This window comes from Entelurus aequoreus, linkage group LG01 (genome assembly GCF_033978785.1).
Source record: "Entelurus aequoreus isolate RoL-2023_Sb linkage group LG01, RoL_Eaeq_v1.1, whole genome shotgun sequence".
NCBI lineage: Eukaryota > Metazoa > Chordata > Actinopteri > Syngnathiformes > Syngnathidae > Entelurus > Entelurus aequoreus.
In genome coordinates, this window is record NC_084731.1 from 45,932,976 (window position 1) to 45,958,208 (window position 25,233).

At 41.0% G+C, this 25,233-nt stretch overlaps 1 protein-coding gene across 7 annotated transcripts in view; it reads left to right on the forward strand.

Moving 5' to 3' along the window:
* The window catches only part of cacna1da (calcium channel, voltage-dependent, L type, alpha 1D subunit, a), a 253,309-nt gene that overhangs the window by 107,383 nt on the left and 120,693 nt on the right, over positions 1 to 25,233 (forward strand). For all 7 annotated transcript variants that reach the window (XM_062052679.1, XM_062052689.1, XM_062052698.1 and 4 more), the window contains exons 5-6: positions 21,865 to 22,037; positions 22,499 to 22,651. In XM_062052679.1, coding sequence (XP_061908663.1) covers positions 21,865 to 22,037; positions 22,499 to 22,651 — 326 coding nt within the window. The remainder of the gene's footprint in view (positions 1 to 21,864; positions 22,038 to 22,498; positions 22,652 to 25,233) is intronic.

Genomic DNA, 25,233 nt, shown 5'->3' on the forward strand with positions numbered 1-25,233 from the left:
CTTCACTCTAACATTCCTCATCCACGAATCTTTCATCCTCGCTCAAATTAATGGGGTAATCGTCGCTTTGTCGCTCCGAATCTCTCTCGCTCCATTGTAAACAAAGGAAAATTGTGAGGAATATTACCTCCTGTGACGTCACGCTACTTCCGGTACAGGCAAGGCTTTTTTTATCAGCGAGCAAAAGTTGCGAACTTTATCGTCGATTTTCTCTACTAAATCCTTTCAGCAAAAATATGGCAATATCGCAAAATGATCGAGTATGACACATAAAATGGATCTGCTATTCCCGTTTAAATAAAAAAAATTCATTTCAGTAGGCCTTTAATAATTCATTTTCTCCCACTTGTCCTTGATAATTTTGACAAAATAATAGAATGGAAAATGACACAATATGTTACTGCATACGTCAGCAGCTAAATTAGGAGCCTTTGTTTGCTTACTTACTAATAAAAGACAAGTTGTCTTGTATGTTCACTATTTTATTTAAGGACAAACTTGCAATAGGAAACATGTTTAATGTGCCCTAAGATTTTTTGTTAAAATAAAGCCAATAATGCAATTTTTTGTGGTCCCATTTATTTAGAAAAGTACCGAAAAGTATCAAAATAATTTTGGTACCGGTACCAAAATATTGGTATCGGGACAACACTAATTTGAACTAAAGTACATTGGATTGGATCGTTCACAATAAGGCTGTGACTATCGATTATTTTAGTAATTGTAATTTATCGATTAGTTTGTTCAATTAATTGAGTAATTGGATAAAACACACTTTATGTCAATGTGTATTTTATGTAAATAGCTCAAATGGACAATTTTTCTGCTTCCCAGAAATTTTTTTTTTTAATAAATACGCATTATCAACATTGAAATTGCACTTTCAACATGTGTGCATTAAGAACAAAATAAATTAATGTTAGCCACACAGATCATGGCACACACACACCACCAGAAACGTTGTCCGCCTATTAAAAGTTCCGTACATTCCATGCTCTCTGGATTTTATCCATTTTTATTGGTTACACTCATTAAACAATTACCTTAACTTCCAGGCTGTAGAGCGCATTTGTTTTTAAGCCGCACCTACCTCATTTTTGGACACATTTTATTTTGTACGTACACACGTTTGTATATTAGGCACTAGTGTTGTCCCGATACCAATATTTTGGTACCGGTACTAAAATTATTTTGATATTTTTCGGTACTTTGATACTTTTCTAACTAAAGGGGACCACAAAAAAATGCATTATTGGCTTTATTTTAACAAAAAATCTTAGGGTACATTAAACATATGTTTCTTATTGCAAGTTTGTCCTTAAATAAAATAGTGAACATACTAGACAATTTGTCTTTTAGTAGTAAGTAAACAAACAAAGGCTCCAAATTAGTCTGCTGACGTATGCAATAACATATTGAGTCATTTTCCATTGTATTATTTTGTCAAAATTATAAGGACAACTGGTAGAAAATGAATTATTAATCTACTTGTTCATTTACTGTTAATATCTGCTTACTTTCTCTTTTAACATGTGCTATCTACACTTCTGTTAAAATGTAATAATCACTTAGGGTTAGGGTTATGGTTCATGGTTACTACACTATAGGAGAGTGTAGTAACCATGAAACGTTGTAACAAGAGGATTGCCTGTATTGTACCTGGTTGAGTCCAGGTTGTGTCTCCCCCATCTTAGTCAGCTGAGATAAAGTAGCTCTCACATGACCCTAAACATTCTGAGTGGTATAGAAAATGAATGACTAATATGTGATGGATGTTTGCTGTGATGTTGGTATGAGTAGATACTTACATCTTAAAGGTGTCAATAAGTGAAGGATGGTCTGCCTGGGTGGGTGAGTAACAAAGCAGCCGTCTTAACGTCTGTGACTCACTGAAACAGGTGCAGTCTGTGCATCTAAAAGCATTTTTCAGCCCCAGCAGGCAGCTCCACTTGTTGTCCACATTTTTTGATGTGATGTAATCCATGACTTCCTCTCTTGTCTCACTGAGGACAGACAGGTTCTGCTTATTTCAGCTTGTAACAGCAATTTTTTTACGACTCTTTTGCATGATGCATACTCATTTTCATTAGAAATAATTGTGAATTTCTTGGATGGTTAGAGACAGGTGACTTATATGTGCCTTAAGGCCCACTTTAGACTAATGTATCCTATATTTTCATAGCCTACTAGTTGTGTTGAAGGTGCAACCACAGTTAAAAACGCCATGCAATTATATACTTGTTTTTGAGAGTGCAATTAACAGTTTGTATCAGTGAACATTAACGGAGCATTGTGGGCTGTGCACCATATGTACAGTTGTAGAAATAAGCGCTTGTCCAACTGTGTCCTAGTGATGTCAGTATTGTTTGTGGGCGGTGGCTGTTAAAAAGTAGCAACACTTTTTACCACAGAGGCCTCAACAATAGTAAAACTCATTCTTGAATATTGGCAGAATAGGGGGTTAAGAAATGCAAGGTATAAGAGTGATACACTTTGTGCTTTAAGTATCTCACAAAAGTGCATATATCATTCACGTTTCAGCAACCTTTGTGTTATACACTATATTGCCAAAAGTATTTGGCCACCTGCCTTGACTCACATATGACCTTGAAGTGCCATCCCATTCCTAACCCATAGGGTTCAATATGATGTGGGTCCACCTTTTGCAGCTATTACAGCTTCAACTTTTCTGGGAAGGCTGTCCACAAGGTTGCGGAGTGTGTTTATAGGAATTTTCCACCATTCTTCCAAAAGAACATTGGTGAGGTGACACACTGATGTTGGTCGAGAAGGCCTGGCTCTCAGTCTCCATTCTAATTCATCCCAAAGGTGTTCTATCGGGTTCAGGTCAGGACTCTGTGCAGGCCAGTCAAGTCCATCCACACCAGACTCTGTCATTAATGTCTTTATAGACCTTGCTTTGTGCACTGGTGCACAGTCATGTTGGAAGAGAAAGGAGCCCGCTCCAAACTGTTCCCACAAGGTTGGGAGCATGGAATTGTCCAAAATGTTTTGGTATCCTGGAGCATTCAAAGTTCCTTTCACTAGAACTAAGGGGCCAAGCCAAACTCCTGAAAAACAACCCCACACCAAAATTCCTCCACCACCAAATTTCATACTCTGCGCAATGTAGTTCGAAATGTAGCGTTCTACTGGCAACCTCCAAACCCAGACTCTTCCATCAGATTCCCAGATGGAAAAGCGTGATTCATCACTCCAGAGAAGGTGTCTCCACTGCTCTAGAGTCCAGTGGCGACGTGCTTTACACCACTACATCCGACACTTTGCATTGGACTCAGTGATGTATGGCTTAGATGCAGCTGCTCGGCCTAGGAAAACCATTCCATGAAGCTCTCTGCGTACTGTACGTGGGTTAATTGGAAGGTCACATGAAGTTTGGAGCTCTGTAGCAACTGACTGTGCAGAAAGTCTTTGAACTATGCGCTTCAGCATTCGCTGACCCCTCTCTTGGTGGCTGAGTTGCTGTTGTTCCAAAACTCTTCACTTTTCTTATAATAAAGTTGACTTTGGAATATTTAGGAGCGAGGAAATTTCACGACTGGATTTGTTGCACAGGTGGCATCCTGTGACAGTTCCACGCTGGAAATCACAGTCTCCATGCCTAAGTGCTTGATTTTACACACCGGGCCAAGTGATTAGGGCACCCTATTCTCATCATTTGGATGGGTGGCCAAATACTTTTGGCAATATAGTGTATCTTCTCAAGGGATAATATAGAAATGAAACGTGGATGTAGTTTAGAGTAGTCAATGTACAGCTTGTATAGCAGTATATATTTACTATCTAGAGATTTGGGAGAGATTGGGCACAGAGCTTCATGAATCAGACTAGGGAGGAAGCTGAGGCAACCAGAGTGAGCGAGTGAAAGATAAGTTAAGTTAAGTTAAAGTACCAATGATTGTCACACACACACTAGGTGTGGTGAGATTATCCTCGGTATTTGACCCATCACCCTCACCCCCTGGGGACTGAGGGGAGCAGTGAGCAGCAGCAGTGGCCACGCCCCGGAATAATTTTTGCTGAGTTAACCCCTAATTCTAACCCTTGATGCTGAGTGCCAAGCAGGGAGGTGATGGGTCCCATTTTTATAGTCTTTGGTACGACTCGGCCGGGGTTTGAACTCACGATCTACAAATCTCAGGGTGAACACTCTAACTACTAGTGTCTGCGATCTAACAATGGTGTTGTGGTATGTGTGCCCCTTAACCTGTGGACAGCATTGAAAATATTGTACCTTGCGCGTCATAATACATCGGCGAAGTCTGGCGAGCAACAGTATCAGGGTGGCTAACAGCTAACAATAACAAGGCCACCTAACAGCAGCGAGACCGGCAGGCAGCGACAGCGAGGCCTAGAGAGGAGAGAGACTAGCGTGAGGCTTTACCAGGCCGGACGAGACCCATCAGGCACATCTACGTCCTTGGCGCCAGACAACACCCACCAGGCCCGAAAACAACATAGACCGGTGGCAGTCGACAACCACCACAACCAGGCTCAACATGGGACCAAAAAATTAGCTCTCACCCGAGGAAAGTGAGGAAATCACGAGAGCGCTAGAGTTTCTGACAGCGGAGGTGTCAACTATTAAACAGTATCAACAGACGATTATGCAGCTGGTGGAGGAGGTAAACATTCTACGCGTAGAGAATGACGCTAAAGAACGACAAATACAGGAATTAATCATGGAGTCATACTAATAGACATGGCAAATGTGGAAGCTTGCCACTCACTCCATAAGAAGAAGGATGTATCGGCACCAGCAAAATTAATGAGGTTTGGCAACAGAAAATATAAAACTGCATTATTAAAACAAGGGAGGAAGCTTAAAAGAACAGACGTATACATAAATGAACATCTAATGATTACAAACGCAGACATAGCCAGAAAAGCGTGTAACCTAAGAAAACAAGGCAAAATACAACAAATATGGACAACAAACAGCAAAATAATTATTAAACTAATCGGAACACCAGAGGAAACAAGAGTAATAGTCAAAGAAAAATAGCAGAGCAGGATAAATATCAATAATATTAATAATATAATAATATTACATTTTATTTGTTGTGCACTTTTCACTTGAATACATCTGAAAGTGCTCAAGCACAAACCAATATTTAAAACAATAAAAACTTAACCATCAAAAGAGATTAAACACTAAGACTAAAACACTATCAGTAAAGCATAAGAAACAAAAAATATACAAAATAGTGGGTTTTCTAAAAGTGCGTCTATTTATTTTAGTAACTTGGTCAAAATATTGTCCATCACTGCTGGAGTTGGTGGATGGTAAGACACCTTGCATTTCTCTACCCCCATTTTCTTCTGTTTGAGGAGGCTGCACAGGTGTTCAATTGCATTCAGGTGTGGAGGAGACATACTTCTCCACTTTTAGCACCTTCACCTTCCTCAGCAAGGCTCTTGTCACTTTTGTTCTTTTTAGTTCCTTTTTTTTCCGTTCAATATGTTGAACAAGCATGAGCGGAGTTCTACCGTCAGTGGTTTTCATGTGTCCCTCAATTTTACCACAGCTCCCCAGTGCCAGCAGCACTCATACAGCCCCCAGAACATGTCATGCAGGGAAGACAAAATTATCTTGGTACTCACTTGTGTTGACAGTTATTTGTGAGTTGATTCATTGATTGTTCAGTGGATAGTAGGGCTGCAACTAACAACTAATTTAATAATCGATTAATCTGTCGATTATTACTTCGATTAATCGATTAATAATCGGATAAAAGAGACAAACTACATTTCTATCCTTTCCAGTATTTTATTAAAAAAAACAGCATACTGGCACCATGTTCTTTCAACTTGCCAAATAAAACAAGGCAAATGTTGCAAAAATGTTTTTTTTTTAATAAAGTGCACCATTTTCATGCACAATAGCAATAATTTTGCTTGGGGGAATTTCAAACATGGCTACCACCTTTTCCAACCAATGTTGGATACTGAATGTCTTTCCTCTAGTGGCATGGTCGTAAGGCAGATTGACTTCATGTTCCATTCGTCTCCAATGTAATGACATGTATTGCCAAGGTAGGCTTCCGTGGCTACACTTGTCCACACATCAGTAGTGAGAGAAATGTTGCTCTGGGTGGCTTTTATGTCCATCTACACTGCTTGGAATGTCTGCTCGTACTTCCTGTCCATCACTTTGGTAAAATGGGTCCTCGAGGGAAGAGTGTAACCAGGGTTGAGGACGTGAATCATTTGTCTAAAACCTTCATCCTCCACCATTGATTGTGGCCTCATGTCAGTTAGCAACATATTCAGGATAGCATCAGTCAATGCAGCCGCTTGCTGTGGTGTGCAGACCTTTCTTTGTACCAAGTCGCTAATGCTGGCTTGTTTCTTTCTGAAATGAGAGAAACCATATAATGAACATAGATAGTAGCATCATTTACATGTAACTTAATACATACCTAGTTGATTTAATTAATCATTTCTGACGTAAAAGGCAAATATGCCACCACATTAAAAAAAAAACTAAATTAAATAAATGGACATTGGGGATGCAGCATACACCAATAATAACACAGAAATGTAACTCATCAGATCAGAACTGATCAGATATTGTACACGTTTCTGTTGTGAATAATAAAGGGTTCATTTTAGGCTGCCTCTGAATAATAGCATGAAATATTCCAGTACCTTCATAACGTTTAGTTATAATAAAGCGTCACTCAAATCTAAATATATTTATATAGCTTTATTGGGCCCAGCTACATTGATCCATTATGAAACCAACCTGAGATATTTCTGTCTGTTACGTTTATTTCGAAATTGGTAACCGTGCGTTTTCTCTCTCAAAACAGAATCAAATCTGCAGGAGACACATTATCAGCCCCGCGTTGCAACAAAGGGATAACGTTAACGTTACTCACAAAAAAGCTGAACTTGTGAATGCCTGTTGCGACTCAAAACAACACAGAAAATGAAGTCGTCGCACTCTCCAAAACGTTCATAACATAACAGTTAATACACAACAGTTTCTGCTGCGCTTCCTTAAAGAACATCTCCTCGTTAACAAAAGATTAAAAACACACAAAGACGGACACAACGGATCAATGTACCCGGACTATGGACTTAAAAAGTTACGTACCGTGAGTTCCTTTCATCCATGGCTGCAACATATTTCCTCTTCAGGTGCTCCCGAAGCAATGTTGTACTTCCGCGCCATGCGAGGTCCATGCTGCACATTTAGCAGGAAACGGTCTTCTTTTAAAGTCTTTAAAGTAAAGTGTTCCCACGCTTTTGACGACTTTGGTCGTACACTTTTCTCCTTTGAAGCATTAACCTCAAGATGTTTCTCCGCTGAACTGTCCGTACTGTTTTCCTCCGCCATTTTTCGAATGTTTCCAGGCAAAGGAGAAGGCGTCGTCACATGAGCTGCACATGCAGGGGCGGATTAAGAAATTTTGGCCCCCTGGGCCTGACATGGTCTTGGCCCCTCAACCCCCCGCGCGTGTGGGCGCACACACACGCACGCACTATGCAAGAAATACTGTATACTGTGAACAGACATGCACACTGTACTGTACAGAAGAGTGCACATACTGCACACACACTATTAGGTATACCACACAGACACTGACAAGCACAGGTTTCACACAGACACAGGGGGAGGGGATAAATGGCCTAAAAATAAACATTTTTGAAAATGATTACGCCCACTTCAGTGATGGTGCATTGGGTCATTTGAGAGATATTATGTATTGGAAGTTGGTAGCTATCATGAAATAAACCCCCCAACCCACCCAAAAAACTAAATCGGACATGATTTTTGCCCCCTTTTCCTCCCTTCTATCATTAAAAATAAAATAATATCTTAGGAAAACACATTGGCATAACGGAAGCTGTGCAGCAAATTGAGGCTCAAAGTCTGTATCTATTTGTGGTTAAGCTTGAGGAGAAGGAGAAAGGTAAAATGATAACATGCATCGGAGAGCACCACAAAGAAAGGTGTAGGCCAGTTCATGGTACAAGGGCTGCATGCAGGTCAAGATAGCCCATTTCCAAGAATGCTATAGTGGCTGGACAGGCACTGGACATGTCCTGAACTCAGTGTCAGACGTGGCTGCCGAATACTTGGATGAAGTGAAGCAGCTGACAGATCTCATGCTGCCCCATCTGAAGACTGTCCTGGCCAGGCAGAGGATGGATGAGGAGACCTTCCCAATGGACCCTGTCAGTGAACAGGCTAGTAACATTGATGGCACCCCTGTGCACAACATTGGGATGGAGAGACAATGTGGCAAGGTGGACTACAAACTGAAGAAGTTGGGCACACTGAACGCAGTCAATAGGTCAATAATTTTACAGAAGAGCCAGGAGCTTCAGAGGTTTCAAGGCAGCAGCACAAGCAAAAAGGGAGGTTGAACTCAACTGGAGTAAATTCATGAAGGCAAAATTCGAGAGTAGGGCAGATGAGAAACAAGAGATGGCTCAAAGAAAGGAGAGTAAGAGACTAGACATGCTGGACACACTGAAATCTTTTGATGGCCCCTTCACGATAGTGGGGAAGTTGAAAAGTTCCTTGTGGATGAAAGTCTGCACAAGAATGCAAAGCTGCAGAGAATGAAGCTTGAGGTTCAGTTTGCCAGAGAAAGCACCAAGCTTCTGCCTAAAGTCAATCCTATCTTCACAATCCAGGTGACACTTCCCAGAAATGGCAAAAGTGCAATTCTCCAAGTCATAATGGATACTTAGAATTTTATGGTGGTGGTAAGTATTCATGAAAACAGGTAGCCTAACATTAGTGAATGGGTGAATTCTGGAAATAACCTAAAAATCTTACACAGTGCACCTTTAAGCAAGGGGTTTCTTTCGTGCTTTCAATTTTGCAAAATCATCCACCACATCATTGAAGTCCAACTCTCTTGTCAGCTCACTCTCAATTGCCATTAGAGATAACGCATTTAATCTTTTCTGAGTCATTCTTGTGCGCAGCTCATTTTTTACTCTTGACAAAAGAGAGAATGAGCGTTCTCCCTCACAGTTACTGACCGGTAGAGTGAGAAAAATCTGTAGCGCAATGTATGTATTAGGAAACGTAGGCTGTAGTCCAAAATGTATTATTGTTTTGAGCAGTCCTGAAGGGGTCCTCTCCTCATCAGTGTTGTTGAGCTGTATAAAAGATTTGAACTGTATAAGCTCCTGTCCAAGACTTTCATTGAGGTCAGATGGGTATGATTCAGTGAGAATCTTGGCCTTGTGAAGGACTGAAGCATTGGACTCTGTATCCAAAGAGAAAAGGACACTGAACAAATTGTTCAGATGTTTGTAGGCCTCCAGACGGTGATTAAGGCTTGAACTCAGTTGATCAATAGAGGCAATAAATGTCTCTATTTGAAACAGTTGCCTTCCCTCAAGCACAACATCTGGGGATGCTGATTCATCAGCAAACTTTTTACGTTTCCTCGTCCGTTCAGCCCTGTAAGATGGGGTGCCACCCAACATGTTTAAGGCTTTCTGCTCAAAATGATCAAATAGATCTCTTTGGGAGAGAACAAAGGTGCGCAGAGATTCCAGCAATCTAACTGCTGTACCAAGGTCCATGTCTGCTTTTTGAAGTTGCAGACTTGTGGCCTGAAATCTGGACAGAACAGTGTCCCAAAAGCCTGCCATGAAGGCCATCTCAAGTGAATCCAGCTTCCGCACTAGACTGTCAGCTTCAGTTCGTGTGTCTCGTTTCTCTGTGTCATCAGTGGAAATAACCTGTAGTGCTGCTTTTATTTTACTGTAGTTCTGCCACAGTGCTTTGGTAGATTCTGCACGGCAACTCCAACGCGTGTTGGATAAAGCTTTAAGTGTGAGATCTATGTTGGAATTGCCAAATACCCTGTCCCATCGGTGTGTGGATGCAGTTGTGAAGTTGTAAATAGACTGAATCAAGTCAAAATACTTAGAGACTTCATTTCCACATCTGTCAATGCTGTTGACTCCCACCAAATTCAAAGAGTGAGCTGCACATGGAATATAGTGTATTAATGGGTTGCTTTTCTTTAAGTGAGCCTGCAACCCATTATACCTCCCTGACATGTTGCTGGCATTATCATAAGCCTGCCCCCTGCAATTTGACAGCTCTAACCCTAGATTTTCCAACACAGACATGACACAGTTAGCCAAACTTTCACCTGTATGGCTAGTAATGGGCTCAAAACCCACAAAGCGTTCAACAACACTGCCCTCTTTGCTAACAAAACGGAATATGAATGTCAATTGGTCCACATGAGATAAATCTGGGGTTGAATCCACAATGATAGAGTAGTATTTGCTTGCTTGCAGTTCATCTGCTATAGCCTGTTTGGTTTTTGCACCCATCAATTCAATGAATTCCTCACAAATGGTGGAGGACAGATATGAGGTATTACCTCGACCCATCTGCCCAAACTTTCTGATGTGATCCTTTAGAAAGGGATCAAATTCAGCCAGGACCTCCAGAATACCAAGGTAGTTCCCATTGAGAGGAGACCCTAACGATTCATTTTTACCCCTAAATGCAAGGCCCCTTTCTGCAAGGAATTTAATGACTGCAACAACTCTTTGTAACACCTGCCTCCAATAGCTGCTCTCTGCCTGAAACTGTTTGAACAGGTCTGCATCAACTGTGGCACCTTTGGCGCGGTTCAAGACTGCTTGCATGCAGGTTATGTGCTCAGCACTTCGCTCATGTTCACCAAATCTTTCTGAGTGTTTCCAATCACAATAGCCTGTCACAAAAGAATGCGTTTTTGGGGAAAACAGTTTGCATGCAAAGCAGTAAACATTACCAGTAGAGGGAGAGTACATCAGCCACTCTCTTTGTACTCGTTGTCCATTGGGCAAGTGTGAAGTAAAATGTTCATTGTTTAGGCATCGGGTTTTGCCTCCTAGCCCACTGTTCCTCACAGAAGCTGGATAATGGCTGTGACGGTTGTGAAATGATTTTGCACCTCTTTGAATAAGAACTTCCTTCATTGACTCAGTGAGGGTCTCAGCCCATTTAGCGGGATCACTAGGTAGAGTTGTCACTGTAGATGGTGTTGAAGAAAGATTCAGCTCATTTTCTATGCTGTCCAGAGGTGCAGTGACCTCACATTCATCCGAGCAACTGGCTACTGCTGAATTGGTTGAATCATAAGCATCAGAAGCATTTGGTTCAGTGTCTACACTTGTAGTGGTCTCAGGATCTTGGGAGCTACATGCTAGCTCAGGTGCATTGCTAACCTTAGCTGAATTTGCAGTAGCATTTATAGAATTGCTTTCAGCAGATGTCTTTGTACTGAAGAAGCTGGAGATATTTGGAACACTCTCAAGTAAAACTGATTCCTTTTTTTTCTTTTCTTGCTGAATTTTTTTTCTAGCTCCTCCACTTAAACGTTTATGATCCATATTTCCCTTCTTTCTTTGCACATTGGCTCTTTGCCTATCACAACAGATAAACCAACTATGTGTGTGTGTGTGTGTGTGTGTGTGTGTGTGTGTGTGTGTGTGTGAGTTTGTTTGTGTGTTTATGATCGGTGCTGCTTCCTTCAAGTGTGTGAGGTGATTTAGAAAACTAGCAACCCAGCATCAACACTCCAAAGCAGAGAATAACAGCTTACTAGCATAGACAATTGAGAGCAGAGAATCAACTGATTCGTCTGATAGACAGCAGGAGAGCAGAGTGGTCAGTGATGATCGAATCAAGAAAATGTCTAAATGGCAAGGGAACAGACTGATTTGTACTGAGGAGAAAGAGAGAGAGAGCCAATTACAGTGAAATATATTCCAAAAGAGCCAAGTGACTAGCTGAAGGCAGGGACAAATGCCTTGGAGTGACCAACAAGAGTGCAAAGTACCAAATGGCAAAATGTGGAAAGACCAACAGGCAGATCTGCTTTTACCTCTTATCTTCACAACCAAAAAGTTGCTAAATGATGTTTTCAGTCGCTAGCCAGGTATGGCCAAAAGACGCGAAATCTAGCGGCAAAGTCGGTCAATCACACTGACAGTGAAACAAATATTTTGAAAAGATAATAATTGTACACCTTTGTGCACTTTAGTCTTCTATCTAAATATTTTCACAAAGGACACCAAGGCAGCTTGCTAGCTATGATGGGAGCAACAATGTCTGATAGACAGCAGGAGAGCAGAGTGGTCAGTGATGATCCAATCAAGAAAATGTCTAAATGGCAAGGGAACAGACTGATTTGTACTGAGGAGAAAGAGAGAGCCAAGTACAGTTAAATATATTCCAGAGCCAAGTGACTAACTGAAGGCAAAGACAACAGCCAGATACCTTAGCAGAGACCAACAAGAATTCAAAGTACCTAATAGCAAGATGGCGAGACCAACACAATAAATTGTATTAGGATTTAATTTATTAACGTTAATCTTAACAGCCAAAAAGTTGCTGAATAATGTTTGTAGTCGCTAGCCAGGTATGCCCAAAACAAGAGTCGCTAAACCTAGCAGCAAAGTTGCTTAATTGCAACACACTCTAGGATTCAGGGGAATTAAGGATAATAAAGATATTAATTGTACAACTTTTTGTACTTTTTTTCTAGTTTTTTGAGTCGCCAGCCATGTATGGCCAAAAGTCGCTAATTGAATGCCAACGTTGCTTAATCGCCAACACACTGGGACTCACTGAAGGACTGACTGAATAAAAAAGATAATTAAGATAATTGTGTACTTTTCTCTTCTGATATTTTCTCTAAGGACCCCAAGCTATCTGCAAGCAGCAATAATGTCTGACAGACAGGAGAGCAGAGTGGTCAGTGATGAATGGCAAGGGAACAGGCTGATTTGTACTGAGGAGAAAGAGAGAGAGAGAGCCAATTACAGTGAAATATATTCGAAAAGAGCCAAGTGACTAGCTGAAGGCAGGGACAAATGCCTTGGAGTGACCAAGAAGAGTGCAAAGTACCAAATGGCAAAATGTGGGAAGACCAACAGGAAGATCTGCTTTTACCACTTATCTTCACAACCAAAAAGTCGCTAAATGATGTTTTTAGTCGCTAGCCAGGTATGGCCAAAAGACGCGAAATCTAGCGGCAAAGTCGGTCAATCACACAGTGAAACAAATAATTTTAAAAAGATAGTAATCGTACAATGTCTTGTACTTTTGTCTTCTTTCTTAATATTTCTCAAAGGACACCAAAATGTCGCTATCTGCAGGCAGCTTGCTAGCTATGATGGCAGCAACAATGTACCTTAGAGTGACTGACCAACAAGAGCTCAAAGTACCTAATGGCAAAATGTGGAGAGACAGACACAATAAATTGCATTAAGATGAAGAGAACTGTTGCTATTATTAATCTTAACATCAACCAGAAAGTCGCTAAATGTCACCAGCCAGGTATGGCCAAAAGTCGCTTAATTGGCCACACACAGTAACAGAGAAACTAACAAAAAAAAGATCATAAAGATAATAGTTGTACAACTGTGTGTACTTTTGTCTTCTTTCTAAATATTTTCCCAAAGGACACCAAAATGTTGCTATCTGCAGGCGGGAGCGTGCCTATGTTCCCCGGGTCCTATGTTCCCCGGGTCCTATGTTCCCCGGTTGTTCCTGGGTCTTTGTATGCGACCGGGGAACTTAGGACCCTTTTTCTAAAAAAGGGTCCTATGTTCCCTGCATTGTATCTGGCGAAATTGCGAAATTGTGCCCTGACCAAAACCATCCCTAAACCTAACCTGTCACAGGGCGTTGTGGAGCACTTTTTTTTGGCGAAATTGTGCCCTGACCAAAACTATCCCTAAACCTAACCTGTCACAGGGCGTTGTGGAGCACTTTTTTGGCGAAATTGTGCCCTGACCAAAACCATCCCTAAACCTAACCTGTCACAGGGCGTGCGGCAGCAGATAGAGCAACTCAAACGCGAACTTCCTTCCTTCGACAACTTAAACGCGTCTCTGTCATGCGTGTCTGCGTGCGTCTTACTTAGTCGCGCATTGGAAGCAGCGGGGAACATAGAACCCTTTTCTGGAAAAAGTGTTGTACGTTCCCCGCAGCGGGGAACATAGAACCCTTTTTTTTAAAAAGGGTCCTTAGTTCCCCGGTAGAGGGGAACATAGGACCCGGGTAACATAGGGACGGGGAACATAGGGATGACCCGCTGCAGGCAGCTTGCTAGCTATGATGGCAGCAACGATGTCTGCCAGACAGGAGAGAGTGGTCAGTGACGATCGAATCGAGAAAATGACAAAATGGGTCAAAGACCAAAAAGTTATTAACTGACAGCAGTGACAAATGTCAGACTGTAAACTTTCTCGAAAGAAAAGGACAAAATGGGAAGATGCTGATAATAACAGCAAAATGGAAAATATAAGAATTTCCAAGTAATGCTCAACTCAAGTGTGTGTGTGTGTGTGTGTGCGCGCGTTAAACTTCTTGTTGAATGATTTCAAATTATCTCTGAGTCTGAACTGAGGGAAAGGAAACCAAATTTTGAGCAGTCTCTCACGAGTTCAAAATACCAAATGAGGAGATTCTAAAAGAACAGACCGGTTTATGAAAGACTTGATGGGGGAGGGGCACAGCTAAGAATACTTGAGTGAGATTCTGTGATCCAAATTCGAGATAGAGCTTTTTGATAATGATAATTTGTCAGAGTAAGGTTGTGTAATCAAAATTTGAGAATGAGCTTTGTCAATCAATCAAGAATATTTGCATTAAGTTCTGTGATCAAAATTCAGAAACAACCTTTAATAATTGATAAAGAATATGTGAGTGAGGTTGTGTGATCCATCCAATTTGAGAATTAGCTTTGATAATAATGATTGAGAGCCTCTGGCCCTCTGTGGATCATGGCCGCGGGGCCAATTTTGCCTGGCCCCTTGGGGCCTCTGTGGGTCGTGGCCGCGGGGCCAAGTTGGCCTGGCCCCTTGGGGCCTCTGACCCTCTATGGATCGGGGCCAAGTTGGCCTGACCCCTCGGGGCCTCTGGCCCTCTATGGATCATGGCCGCGGGGCCAAGTTGGCCTGACCCCTTAGGACCTCAGGCCCTCTGTGGGTCGCGGCCGCGGGGCCAAGTTGACCTGGCCCCTTGGGGCCTCTTACCCTCTATGGATCGTGGCCGCGGGGCCAAGTTGACCTGGCCCCTTGGGGCCTCTGGCCTTCTGTGGCTCGCGGCCGCGGGGCCAAGTTGGCCTGGCCCTTTGGGGCCTCTGGCCTTCTGTGGGTCGTGGCCGCGGGGCCAAGTTGGCCTGGCCCCTTGGGGCCTCTGACCGTCTATGGATCGTGGCCGCGGGGCCAAGTTGACCTGGCCCCCTGGGGCCTCTGACCCTCTATGGATCGTGGCCGCGGGGCCAAGTTGGCCTGGCCCCTTGGGGCCTCTGACCGTCTATGGATCATGGCCGCGGGGCCATGTTGGCCTGGCCCCTTGGGGCCTCTGGCCCTCTGTGGGTCGCGGCCGCGGGGCCAAGTTGACCTGGCCCCTTGGGGCCTCTTACCCTCTATGGATCATGGCCGCGGGGCCAAGTTGGCCTGGCCCCTTGGGGCTTAAGATTATTATTTTTGCAAAAGTAGTTTTGCTTGGGTCGCGGCCGCGGGGCCAAGTTGGCCTGGCCCCTTGGGGCCTCTGGCCCCCTGGGCCTGGGCCCGGTAGGCCCGGTCATTAATCCACCTATGTGCACATGACACATCATTGGCTGGCTTACTGCCACCTCATGAGACGTAGCCGCAGCGCATGCGCATAGCATAGATCCAACGAATCGATGACTAAATTAATTGCCAACTATTTTTATAATCGAATTTAATCGATTAGTTGTTGCAGCCCTAGTGGATAGTACACAGTGGCCTAGTGGTTAGAGCAGGGGTCACCAACGTGGTGCCCGCGGGCACCAGGTCGCCCATAAGGACCAGATGAGTCGCCCGCGGGCCTGTTCTAAAAAAAAAAAAATAATAATAATAATAATTTTTTTTTTTTTTTTTTTTTTTTTAATTAAATCTACATAGAAAAAACACAAGATACACTTTCAATCAGTGCATCAACCCAAACAACCTCCCCCATGCACACTCATCCACACCCACTCACACAAAAGGGGTTATTTCTTTCTGCTACCAATATTCTGGTTCCCACAACATAGACAACCCATCTGCAAGGGACACAGTCCCTGAAGCACACATGATTGTATAGGCTGCTGGTCCACTAACATTTTCATTAATTACTATTTTTTATGTAATTATTTTTATATTGTTTTACTTTCTTTTTTATCCAAGAAAATGTTTTTTATTTATTTATCTTATTTTATTTTATTTTTTTAAAAAGGGCCTTATCTTCAACAGACCAGGGGCCGTACTTATCAAGCTTCTTAGAGTGCCATTTTACACTTAAGTCCTGAGAATTTGCGAAATTTAGTCCTACTCTCAAACTTAAGAATAAAAGCTTTTTATCAACGTTCTTAAGTCTAAGAATCACTCCTACTCTCCACGATATTTAAGAGACCTTCAGAGGTGTCTTAAGTGGTTAGGAGTTGCCAGCAGGGGATAGCACTGAGGCGAGAGAGACGTGCGCGAACGTTCAGGGAACGGAACAATGTTTTTTTTTTTTTATGACGAGCAGCTGATCAAATGGTATCGTTTAGACAGAGCGGATATTATTTTTGTCACAGATTTAATACTTTTCGATTCCTTGTTGATTTCTGCATGTGTCTGCAGTGGGCTAGTATATATAGAGCCACCCACACCACTTTCAAATTAGTTGCCTAATTAATGAATTGGAAAGAAAATGTTATGACAGTAGCGTATGTGTGTGGCCGTGAGGTGAGTGACGTCAGTGAGTGTGTGGGCGAGAGAAGAGAGGGAGCGGTAGCGTGAGTGCCGGCGGGGACTAGTTTGTTTTGTATTATTTTGTAGTTTATTGTCAAAATATACACTCCCATTGTCCACTTAAATATTTCCAAGATATTTTTTTATTCTTAGACAACGGATTCCCTTCCGTGATTGGTCATTTCTATGGACACAGAAATGACGTCACCTAAAATTCCGTTTACGGCACATAGTAATGTCGTAATTCAGCTCTGAGTGTGACACTTAAGATTCAGTCCTACACTTCGCTGAAAGTGTGAGTAAGACACTTGATAACTAACTTTTAAGTGCAGCTTTCAGCGAAGACTTTATTTACTCTTAAGTCAACTCTTAGCAGACTTCTTAGGAGTCATTCTAAGAAGCTTGATAAGTACGGCCCCAGGTTGTCAATGAAATTAGATTTGTTTAAAGGTTTTTTTAAACCAGGCCCAGTCCAGATAATGTCCAAGTCGGACTCAGCAACACACACCTTCATTCATGTACACAGAAAAAAATTAGGGAACACAATAGATTGCATATAATTTATAAACAAAATTACATTTTCAAAATAAGCATTTATGTACAGTCCAGATTATGTCCAGGTCACTCAAATTAGGGAACACAACAACAGATATCATATAATCTATAAACATAATTATACTTTCAAAATAAGCCTTTGAGGACTTCTCATCCTTTTTTTAATGTTTTTTGGCATCATTATCGTTTTCAACCATGTAACTTTCTAAAATTAGAAAATACTGAATAAATGTTTTAAAGAAAGTAATACTAAGTGAATATCTGTTTTTGGCCTTAAAAATAAACATTTTACCGAGTACTATAATTAAATTGACTAAATCATGATTGTCAATGAACTCTCCTAAAATAACAGAAACCACATTAAGCTTCATAAACAAACCAATCCTTAAACACATTTTTTCAACTTCCACCCAAAACAAAGACACAATATGACAATACCAAAACAAATGCAGGGTGGATTCAGGCTCCTGGCAACAAAATCGGCAATCATCTGACTCTGTCATATTCCATAATTTTAACATTTTCCCTGTGGGTAAGAAGTTATAAATAATTTTAATTTGAAAATAACGATTTTGCATATCGATAGTACTTTTATAGATTAGTTTGAATATGGCATCCCATGGCAACGGGCAGTCAAAAAAGTCCTCCCATTTTCCATTTGTGTTGTATGAGGCAGCCTTCAAAGATTTCTTTATTAAATAAAAATTATATATTTTTCTATTTATTTTAGTTCCTTTTTGCCAACTAGAATTTCTTATTAGAGGTTTACAAACTAATAATTTAGTAGTTCCATAATTAATTATTTGTTTCCATCTTTTCCCAATTACTCCAGTTAGTTGATAAAATGAAAAGCTTGAGCAAGAATCACCATACATAGCTCTAAAGGCCTACTGAAACCCACTACTACCGACCACGCAGTCTGATAGTTTATATATCAATGATGAAATCTTAACATTATAAGACATGCCAATACGGCCGGGTTAACTTATAAAGTGACATTTTAAATTTGCCGCTAAACTTCCGGTTCGAAACGCCTCTGCGGATGACGTATGCGCGTGACGTAGACCGGCGAACACGGGTATGCCTTCCACATTGAAGCCAATACGAAAAAGCTCTGTTTTCATTTCATAATTCCACAGTATTCTGGACATCTGTGTTCGTGAATCTGTTTCAATCATGTTCATTGCATTATGGAGAAGGAAGCTGAGCAAGCAAAGAAGAAAGTTGTCGGTGCGAAATGGACGTATTTTTCGAACGTAGTCAGCCACAACAGTACACAGCCGGCGCTTCTTTGTTTACATTCCCGAAAGATGCAGTCAAGATGGAAGAACTCGGATAACAGAGACTCTAACCAGGAGGACTTTTGACTTCGATACACAGACGCCTGTAGAGAACTGGGACAACACAGACTCTTACCAGGATTACTTTGATTTGGATGACAAAGACGCAGACGTGCTACTGTGAGTATGCAGCTTTGGCTTCTAAACATTTGATCGCTTGACCGTATGTGCGCAACTTTTTTTTGCGTATGTACGTAACTTTTTTAAAATATATAAGCTTTATGAACCTTGGGTTAGGTGAACGGTCTTTTGGGCTGAGTGATTGTGTGTGTTGATCAGGTGTTTGAATTGTATTGGCATGTTCTATGGAGCTAGGAGCTAGCATAGGAGCTAGGAGCTAGCATAACACGTACCGTACCGTACGTGCGCGTCACGTACGTAACTTTTTAAAAATATATAAGCTTTATGAACCTTGGGTTAGGTGAACGGTCTTTTGGGCTGAGTGATTGTGTGTGTTGATCAGGTGTTTGAATTGTATTGGCGTGTTCTATGGAGCTAGGAGCTAGCATAGGAGCTAGGAGCTAGCATAACACGTACCGTACCGTACGTGCGCGTCACTTACGTAACTTTTTAAAAATATATAAGCTTTATGAACCTTGGGTTAGGTGAACGGTCTTTTGGGCTGAGTGATTGTGTGTGTTGATCAGGTGTTTGAATTGTATTGGCGTGTTCTATGGAGCTAGGAGCTAGCAGAGGAGCTAGGAGCTAGCATAACAAACAAGCAGGTGTTTTTATGCAGGATTAATTTGTGGCATGTTAAATATAAGCCTGGTTGTGTTGTGGCTAATAGAGTATATATATGTCTTGTGTTTATTTACTGTTGTAGTCATTCCCAGCTGAATATCAGGTCACCCCCGGCTCTCACAGCATCTTCCCTATCTGAATAGCTTCAACTCCCCACTAGTCCTTCACTTGCACTTTACTCATCCACAAATCTTTCATCCTCGCTCAAATTAATGGGGAAATTGTCGCTTTCTCGGTCCGAATCTCTCTCACTTCATGCGGCCATCATTGTAAACAATAGGGAACTTTGCGTATATGTTCAACTGACTACGTCACGCTACTTCCGGTAGGGGCAAGCCTTTCCTTTTATCAGATACCAAAAGTTGCAATCTTTATCGTCGTTCTATACTAAATCCTTTCAGCAAAAATATGGCAATATCGCGAAATGATCAAGTATGATACATAGAATAGATCTGCTATCCCCGTTTAAATAAAAAAAATTCATTTCAGTAGGCCTCTAAATTCATCATACTTCATAATTTTACCATTCTCATTGATAATATCATTGACAAAAATGATTCCTCTTTCAAACATATTTTTCCAAAAGAAAGGCTTTCCATCTATTACAATATTAGAGTTCATCCATATTAACTGCTGCAAAATATCGTCTCTTTTTTCTGGCACATAAAATTTAAAACACCACTATGAGTGGATTGTTTCCTTTATGTTGTTTCCCAGCAGACTCTCTGGGAGGGGATCACTTGTAAAAAAGGATACAATTTCTTTTGATACAGTACATGTTTTTTGTCCAACAGGACATTTGTGTACCACTCAATGTTTAAATACATCTTTGGAACAATTGATGCTTTTAAAGACAGACACATAGCTTCAAGGTTGAGAAGTTTCAGGCCCCCATATTCATACTCTTTGTACAAAACCTTTCTTTTAATCTTTTCTGGTTTGCCGTTCCAGACAAAATCGAAGACCCTCCGCTCATAAATCTTAAAAAAGTTTTGTGATGGAGCTGGTAATGACAAAAACAAATAAATAAATTGAGGAATAATTAACGAGTTGGCAATAGACATTTTACCATACAAGGTTAGGGATTTCCCTTTCCATAATTGCATAATTTTGTCCAGCTTTCTTAGTCGATTATCATAATTTACTGAGCCTAGATCTTCCAGATTTTCTGGGACAACAACACCAAGTATGTTAACTGGTCCATCTGTCCACAAAACAGGCACTTTGCATTCCATTCGAAAGGACGTTCCCTTTAGATCTCCGATCTTTAACATTTTACATTTATCATAATTAAGCTTAAGGCCAGATTGCTGTGAAAATATGTCCTAAAGATTAAGAAGGTTCCGCAAACTATGAGGAAAAATCTTATCTTTGTGAATCAGCCTTTTCTGACATGAACTTCATCAAGAACAAACACAGAACACGCCTCACTGATGCACATCTGCAAGACTCACTCAGAGTTGCAGTGTCAAGTTACACACCAGAGTACAACACACTAGTTAACAGCGTGCAATGCCAGGCTTCCCACTAACTGACAAAGAAACAGATAACAGATTTGGTGTCCAGTTCAAAGTGTGACATGATTTAAAAATGTGAGAGTTTACTTTTGTATTTTACATGAGTTATTATTTGTACAAACATGGTGCAAAGTAATTCATGATTTGTTAAAAAATGTTAGTGGCTAGCTAGTTAAAATGGGATATTGTGATTTCACAAGACTGTCTTAGAAGTGATCATTTGAAAATGTTCAATTTGAAAAATGTGCACTTAGAGAAAATATAAAAATAAAGTGTTGCTTATTGATATTTATCTGTTTCTATATATATTTATTGTGAGAAATCATTAAGATGATCAGTGTTTCCACAAAGATAAACATCATTAATTATTAATAATAACAGAGTTAAAGGTAAATTGAGCAAATTGGCTACTTCTGGCAATTTATTTAAGTGTGTATCTAACTGGTAGCCCTTCGCATTAATCAGTACCCAAGAAGTAGCCCTTGGTTTCAAAAAGGTTGGTGACCCCTGGGTTAGAGTGTCCGCCCTGAGATCGGTAGGTTGTGAGTTCAAACCCTGTCATACCAATGACTATAAAAATGGGACCCATTACCTCCCTGCTTGGCACTCAGCATCAAGGGTTGGAATCGGAGGTTAAATCACCAAAAATGATTCCCGGGCGCGGCCACCGCTGCTGCCCACTGCTCCCCTCACCTCCCAGGGGTTGATCAAGGGTGATGGGTCAAATGCAGAGAATAATTTTGTGTGACAATCATTGGTACTTTAACTTTAACTTTAGTAAATGTGCTCTACAAGCTAAACACTGACTACTCTAAATTATATGCAGGTTTCATGTCAACATTTTTTTATCGCTTGTTACCCTAATCATGTCTCTTATTTCCTGTTTGTGCAGATGAGTTGTGTCAATGTCTATTAAACTGTGAGCCTCTTTTTTTTGTTCTTACTGGCAGACTCTTCAGTGTTGTCTTAGAGATTCTGACCAAAGATGAGAAGGCAGAGGCTGAAGGAGAGGAAGACCACTCAACCATGCATGGACATGGTGGTAAACCCGGCGGATTTGACGTTAAAGCCCTCCGAGCCTTCCGTGTGCTGCGACCCTTGCGGTTGGTCTCAGGAGTACCCAGTAAGTAACGCGCCGTTTCATTAGAAGCTTTTTTCTTTTCTTTTTTTTTCCAGAAATGGTCACAGCCCTTCTCCAAGACACACAGCAAGATAACACATGATGTTAGCATACTTTTTACCCTGAAGGATGTTTTTTTTTTTTACACATCATTAGAAAAAGCACTCAGAGGACAAGGCCCCCTGTGTGCTAAGTACTATAAAAAGTTATGATTATGTTGGTAATATCAATAAATCGTCTTTAATGTGCACTCATTGTCCTTAATATTACGTATGTCTGCACAATTTAATGAGATCAATTCAGTTTAAAACTGACTCAATTATACTGGGAGATGTTTCAAATTTTATGCCCCTCCCATGTAGCAAAAGTAGTAAAAATGTCACCTTTAAGTGTGATACATTGCACTTTTACAGCCACAAAATAAACCCTATGTTAATTATGTATATATATTCCTCCTTGCTTAGGTTTACAAGTGGTGTTGAACTCCATCATTAAAGCCATGGTCCCTCTCCTTCATATTGCTCTCCTGGTCTTGTTTGTCATCATCATCTATGCTATTATTGGCCTGGAGCTTTTCATCGGTAAAATGCACGCCACCTGTTACCTTCCTGGCTCAGGTATGACTCCTTTTTTTAATCTGGTATTGACTGCATTTGTGCGTTTTACACAATAATATATTCATTCATTCAACATGTGTGTAGATTCAACTGGACTCTTTTTGTTAGTTAAAGTTGTTTCACCTTTCATCCAAAAGGCTTCTTTAGTTCTATTTGTGTGTCCCCTGGGGGTGGTCACAATATATTGTAGTCGTTGTGGCCCGGCTGCATAACAATAGGTCTTTCGCCTACGAAGTGGTAAAACAACTCATTAGTGGACACTCTTTTCGTGGAATGAGACTAAGGCTGAAACGACGCGTCGACATAGTCGACGTCATCGGTTACGTAAATACGTCGACGCCGTTTTTGTGCGTCGACGCGTCGCATAATGACGTCACACTACCGTCATGGCGAAGCGCAAAGCAGACGATCAAAGAAGACGATGCGAGCGGTGCGAGCGAGGGGGGAAAAGCATGCCAAAAGTGGTCAAAAGTGTGGGAGTATTTCAATAAACGGCCTAATAATGTTGTTGTATGCACACTGTGTCGAGCGGAAATGGCCTATCATAGCAGCACAACGGCTATGAACGAACATTTGAAAAGAAAACCATCAACTAGTCAATCGTCCGCGCGAGCATACGTTGTCATCATTACACAAAAACATGAATGTGTCATTTGTATCTGCTAGGGGTGTAACGGTACGTGTTTTGTATTGAACCGTTTCGGTACGGGGCTTTCGGTTCGGTACGGGGGTGTACCGAACGAGTTTCTAAGCTAAAGCTAAAGTCTTAACAAGCTGCTTTGCTCCGTCTGCCTCTGTCTCAGCACGCAGCATTGTCCCACCCACACAACCATCTGATTGGTACACACGCAGCATTGTCCCACCCACACAACCATCTGATTGGTACACACGAAGAATTATCAGCCAATCAGCAGTGCGTATTCAGAGCGCATGTAGTCAGCGCTTCAGCGTGGCGCAGATAGGTGTTTAGCAGGTGAGCATCAGGCAGCGGACTCTCCCCAAATGATAATAAACACCTCCCAGTCAACTACTAGTAACATCACTATGAGCCCGTTGACCTTCTAGAAACTTAAACTGCAGCTCAGCTCACTCGCAATCCTGGCTTGAGGTGAAGGCTAATTAGCTCTCAGTTCCAGCCACATCGACCCCTTCTGAGCACCTATTTTCAGCTGCTGGGAATATTGTAAACAAGAAAAGAACCAAAGCATGTAGACATGCTAACCTTTCTTCATTACAACTGTTAGACACTCACTGGAATGAGTAGAATTGGTTATTGTGTACTGTGTTGGACTGGATGTTTATTTTGCACATTTTAAAAGCAATACTTAATGTTTACAGTGCTCCAGAATATTTAGATTGGCACTTTTTTGTATTGGATGTTTATCTTTATTTTTGCACATTTTAGCAAATAAGCAATACTTTCACTTTTGTTGAAATGTTTACACTGTTGTTACAGAATATTTCGTTTTGCACTTTTTTGTATTGGATGTTTATCTTTATTTTTGCACATTTTAAAGCAAAATAAGCAATACTTTTACTTTTGAAATGCTTATACTATTGCAGAATATTAAGATTTGCACTGGATGTTGACTTTTATATTTGCACATTAAAAAGCAAATAAGCTACTTTTAATTTTGTTAAATGTTAAAAGTTTTAAATGTTTACATTGTTACAGAATATTTAGTCATGTTGTTGTCAATATTGACTGAGTGGCCATACTTCTTTTTTTTTGTAAATAAAAGCCATGCCTTTTGAAAAAACGGGCCTACATTTATTTTTTCATCTTCATTTTGAATAAAAAAAATAATCGGTAAAAGGACAAATAATCTATAGATTAATCGAAAATAATAATCTATAGATTAACCAATTAATCGAAAAAATAATCTATAGATTAATCGATAGAAAAATAATCGTTAGCTGCAGCCTTAAATGAGACAATCTTTGGGAAGGAGATGTAACAAATATTGTTGTAAGCAGACAATAGGTGATGGCACGAAAAAAGGGCCTCTCTTTTTTTGACGGCTTCTTTCATAATCTTACAACAACGTTTCCAGCATTAGCCTGACATACCTCCCCAGGGGCGGATTAAGAAATTTTGGCCCCCTGGGCCTGACATGGTCTTGGCCCCTCAACCCCCCGCGCGTGTGGGCGCACACACACGCACGCACTATGCAAGAAATACTGTATACTGTGAACAGACATGCACACTGTACTGTACAGAAGAGTGCACATACTGCACACACACTATTAGGTATACCACACAGACACTGACAAGCACAGGTTTCACACAGACACAGGGGGAGGGGATAAATGGCCTAAAAATAAACATTTTTGAAAATGATTACGCCCACTTCAGTGATGGTGCATTGGGTCATTTGAGAGATATTATGTATTGGAAGTTGGTAGCTATCATGAAATAAACCCCCCAACCCACCCAAAAAACTAAATCGGACATGATTTTTGCCCCCTTTTCCTCCCTTCTATCATTAAAAATAAAATAATATCTTAGGAAAACACATTGGCATAACGGAAGCTGTGCAGCAAATTGAGGCTCAAAGTCTGTATCTATTTGTGGTTAAGCT